The 3,726-nt window shown below is 57.1% G+C and overlaps 1 protein-coding gene across 1 annotated transcript; it reads right to left on the bottom strand.

The window, feature by feature from the left end:
- Positions 1–6: 6 nt before the first annotated feature.
- Positions 7–3,425, bottom strand: LOC113206834 (uncharacterized; the record flags this gene model as incomplete). Its single annotated transcript, XM_026423091.2, has 3 exons — positions 7–1,019; positions 1,815–1,979; positions 3,258–3,425. Coding segments are annotated over 3 exons (954 nt in total), but the record flags the coding sequence as incomplete, so codon positions are not given.
- Between the last annotated feature and the right edge of the window lie 301 nt (positions 3,426–3,726).

The following is a 3,726-nucleotide window of genomic DNA, read 5'->3' on the forward strand; positions in this document are numbered from 1 at the left end:
TTCTATCATAAATTACTCAGTGGACCCCAGAATGGTTCCAGTCATCTAGGTAACAGTCTTCTTTTAATGTACCCTGAGTGCAAATCTACTTCTCTTCTTAATTCACCTCGTGTTGGCATGTCTCTAAGTGATTGAAACGTTAAAAGAAATATCACAATTTGCTGCACTTCAACAAAAAAATTACACCCATGCAGTTTTTGATTCTTTTTAGGAACTAATGGCGTGAAACAGCAATACAGCCACGGTTGTGTTTAAGACCATCATGAGTCTAACGAATGTACCAAAGTCATTTCCAGGATAGTTTCAATTTAAAACAACGTTTCGAACATGTAATCGAGTCCGGAGTCGTGAGATCCTGATGGCAGTGAGCTTGGCGGGCGGCGCCCGGCAGGTGCCCGCTAGCAGACGATGGTGGCCCCCATGCTGCTGGGCCGCTTGTGCCTGGGCGGCGGCGCTGGCGGGCCGGGCGGCAGCACCGCGGCACCGACGGCGCCCTTGGTGTTTCGCCTTCGCGCCGCGAGCCAGCCCTTGACGCGGTCGCCCGCGTGGTAGAAGTAGAGGTACATGAGGGAGAAGACGGTGGCGGAGCCGGCCAGGGCGCACAGCGCGATGAGGAGCACGAACAGGCCCGAGCCCGAGTCGTGCGACTTGGGCGCCGGGGTGCCGTCCACGGGCGTGTCCACGTCGACGTCCTCGGGGGCCAGGGGGGTGTCGTCGGCCTCGCCCGCCGAGTTGACGATGACCACGTCGGCGCAGGCGCGGAACTCCTCCTGGGGCCCGCAGCCGACGGCGCCCGTGCCGTTGGCGCACATGCCCCAGTTGTTGCCCGCGATGTAGCGCCACTGCAGCACGCAGTGCTTGCACGTGAACTGTGGCGGCAGCCGGTACTTGGACGCGAACACCTTGTTGCCCGGGCCCGGGTAGTAGCGCGACGCGTGGGGCTCGCCCTCGCCGCCCTCGCCCTCCACCCCGCGGTCCGGCCGGTCGGCGCGCTGCAGCACGTGTCGGTCCAGGCACTCCTGCGGGCGGAAAACCAAAGGCACGAGTCAGATTTGGTTCACGAGCAGCGCGAGCCGATCAGTGGCGGTCGTGGCTGTATACTGTAAATCCGGGATGTCGAGCAGGTAGCCGACAATGTCGCCTGACCCGCAAAACTAGGCGACTAGGGATCGTCCAAAAAGTTCGTCTGTTTTTCACAGGTTCATTCGGCAAATTATGAGAGCTCGGCGCCTGCGAGACTCCGGGTAGGCCACCCCGCAGTACGCCCATGCTCAGCAGGCGAGGTGTTGCCTACCTACCAGGCGTTTGGAGCACCCCTCGAGGCTGGCCTTGGAAGGTTAGTAACGGTAAATGGCGGACGTACTTTGTGGATGATCCGACTATCTGCTGGACACCTTCTGTTCTTCCGGGTAATTGCATCTTATGAGTCCATAGGCATTCCACCCATTGTGCCCATGCAATAGATGGTTCCGGCAGTGCCCGTTTAAAGAAGAATTAATGAAATCACTACCGGAAACAGTTCTAAAATAATGGCTTAAATCAGTGAAAACTAGAATTGACAGTTACTAGAGATTTAAACGAGGTCATTCAAGTTGAACTGCACTGTCAAATGACAAAAATAAGCGCACTTCAGGTACTGGTTCCGGTCCCGACTTCTTCATTTCTTCTCAAAAAGCGCACTGTCGGAACGGTCTATTGACCGGAAGACCAGAAGGTGTCCAGCAGATAGTCGACATAAGTCGCCTATTTTTTTTTCGGGTCATTCGGACTTTGTCGCCTACCCACTGGACACCCCGGATTGACAGTGTACTCACCTGCGTGGCGTCCTGCCGCGGGTCGTTGACGGGGCACAGGCGGAACTCGAAGTACCCCCTGTGGTTGGCGGTGAGCTCGATGCGGATGGTGATGGCCGTGCCCGTCAGGTACTTGCGCACCAGGGTGCCGGTGCCGTACTTGCCGCCCGCCTCGTGGAGCCGCGGCTGCAGGAGCAAAAGAGAGTCGTTAACTTTACTGTCGTAACTCGCATCGGCGAGGTGGTCCCATGCTGCCCTACATACTGTGAGCGGAGGCCTGGTTGCATCGAAAGCGAATTGACGCGTTAGACATTGTATTTTGCCAACATCGATAAGGACATGTACTGACCAGGAGACTAGTTGACCCGGCGGCTAGCTAAAGCACCACAACCCTCTTGAACAATTAATTGGAATCAAACGGAAAGGCTGCTTCGAAAGTGAAAACGCGATCGAAGGGGGGCGGAAATCAGAAGTGCCATTCCAGTCGAGCGGTCATGAGTTCTCAGGCCGGCCGGTCTGGCGGAACGGGGCGTGGCGTGGCGGGGGAGTGACCGGCCAGGACCGGCGACTCGGCTCTGCCCCGTCAGCCAGCCGGTGTTACGTGCTAATCAAACATGCGCGCCGACAGCGGCGGTGGCAGCGGCGTAGTCAACAGGGATCTGTGAAGGCAAACTATACTTCATACTCTTGGACTTTGGTTGAGCGCTTTTTCAATTCGTAGAAAAGGCTTTTAATAAAGTTACAAAACCCCGTCCAGCAGCCTTTTAACACATTGCCGAAGTACGAACGTGCATGTTTCTGGGTGGTGGGTGCGTGTGCGACCACAGAGGTTGAAAACGCCTCAAGCTCGCGGTTCGATGGCATGGTCCAGCCGTAGTCCGGGGAGGCGTGCATGCGCATGCCTAGCAGCACCCGCACCCGGCGCACCGTGGCGCGCCTCCGCCCCCCTGTGTGTGTGTGTGTGCGCGCGCGACCGGACACGGCCCTGAGATAGCAGCCGGCGCCTAGCTTTTGCTATTATTGGACACTTTCTAAGCCTTTCTAGCCTTTCATTTTACTGCCCCATAAAGCTTAGTTGCAGCAGCAGCAGCAGCGCTGGCTGCGGTCGCTCGCCCCGCGGGCCTGTTTATCAGCGAGTAGGAGGGGGGCGGGGGTAACGCACGCCCACGCAGCACACGCCCGGGGGGCAACACTACCATGGCGATCGTTACCGTCGCGGTACCGATAAACTGGGACATCCCCAATAGGACGCGATGGAGGTCACGCTGCTGTGCTTTTATAGGAGGAGGAGAGAGTTCGTCGCCCTCATCGCGTCAGAGACTCGTAATCACCACCCGCTATGCCCTGTCGCCCAGCACGCGGCCAGACGACTCGCGGTTACAAACTTGACGCGGGGCTTTTATATCTGTTTGGTTTGTGTGTCTTTTTTTCTATTTCGTTTTTCACGGCGCCGACAAGACTCACCTGGGGCGTGTCCCACGGGTCGCCGCAGACGCCGCACCTGCCCTTGTTGCGCTGCCACTGCCTGCTGAAGCCGCCGCAGTAGAGCTCGTGGTCGTTGTAGTCGGGCGGCGTGTCGAAGCCGTACCTGGAGGCAGAGCGCAGCCGGACGGTGAGAGAGGAGGATGAGGAGGAGGTCACGGCGCGGTCAGGTCACAACAACGACATCATCAGCATCTATACCCGTCGCAGCCCTGGCCGGGAGGGAAGTATAGTGAGCTGCTCGTGATTTCATTATTTGCCGCCGGCGCGGTCGAGTTCGCGCGCAGGTTGTGACCTTACAGTCGAAGGTGTAGGCCAGGCTGCAGCAATGTGCGGGAGCGGTGCCGGTGTATCGGCACGGCTAGGAATTTTGATTTTCCAAAAGAAAATGTTTGGGAAATTCTTTTATTCCAGTCTCTTAATTTTTCGTGAAAACTTTTATTTTATTCTT

The sequence above is a fragment of the Frankliniella occidentalis genome, unplaced genomic scaffold, assembly GCF_000697945.3.
Source record: "Frankliniella occidentalis isolate FOCC.00 unplaced genomic scaffold, Focc_3.1 Scaffold125, whole genome shotgun sequence".
Taxonomy (NCBI): domain Eukaryota; kingdom Metazoa; phylum Arthropoda; class Insecta; order Thysanoptera; family Thripidae; genus Frankliniella; species Frankliniella occidentalis.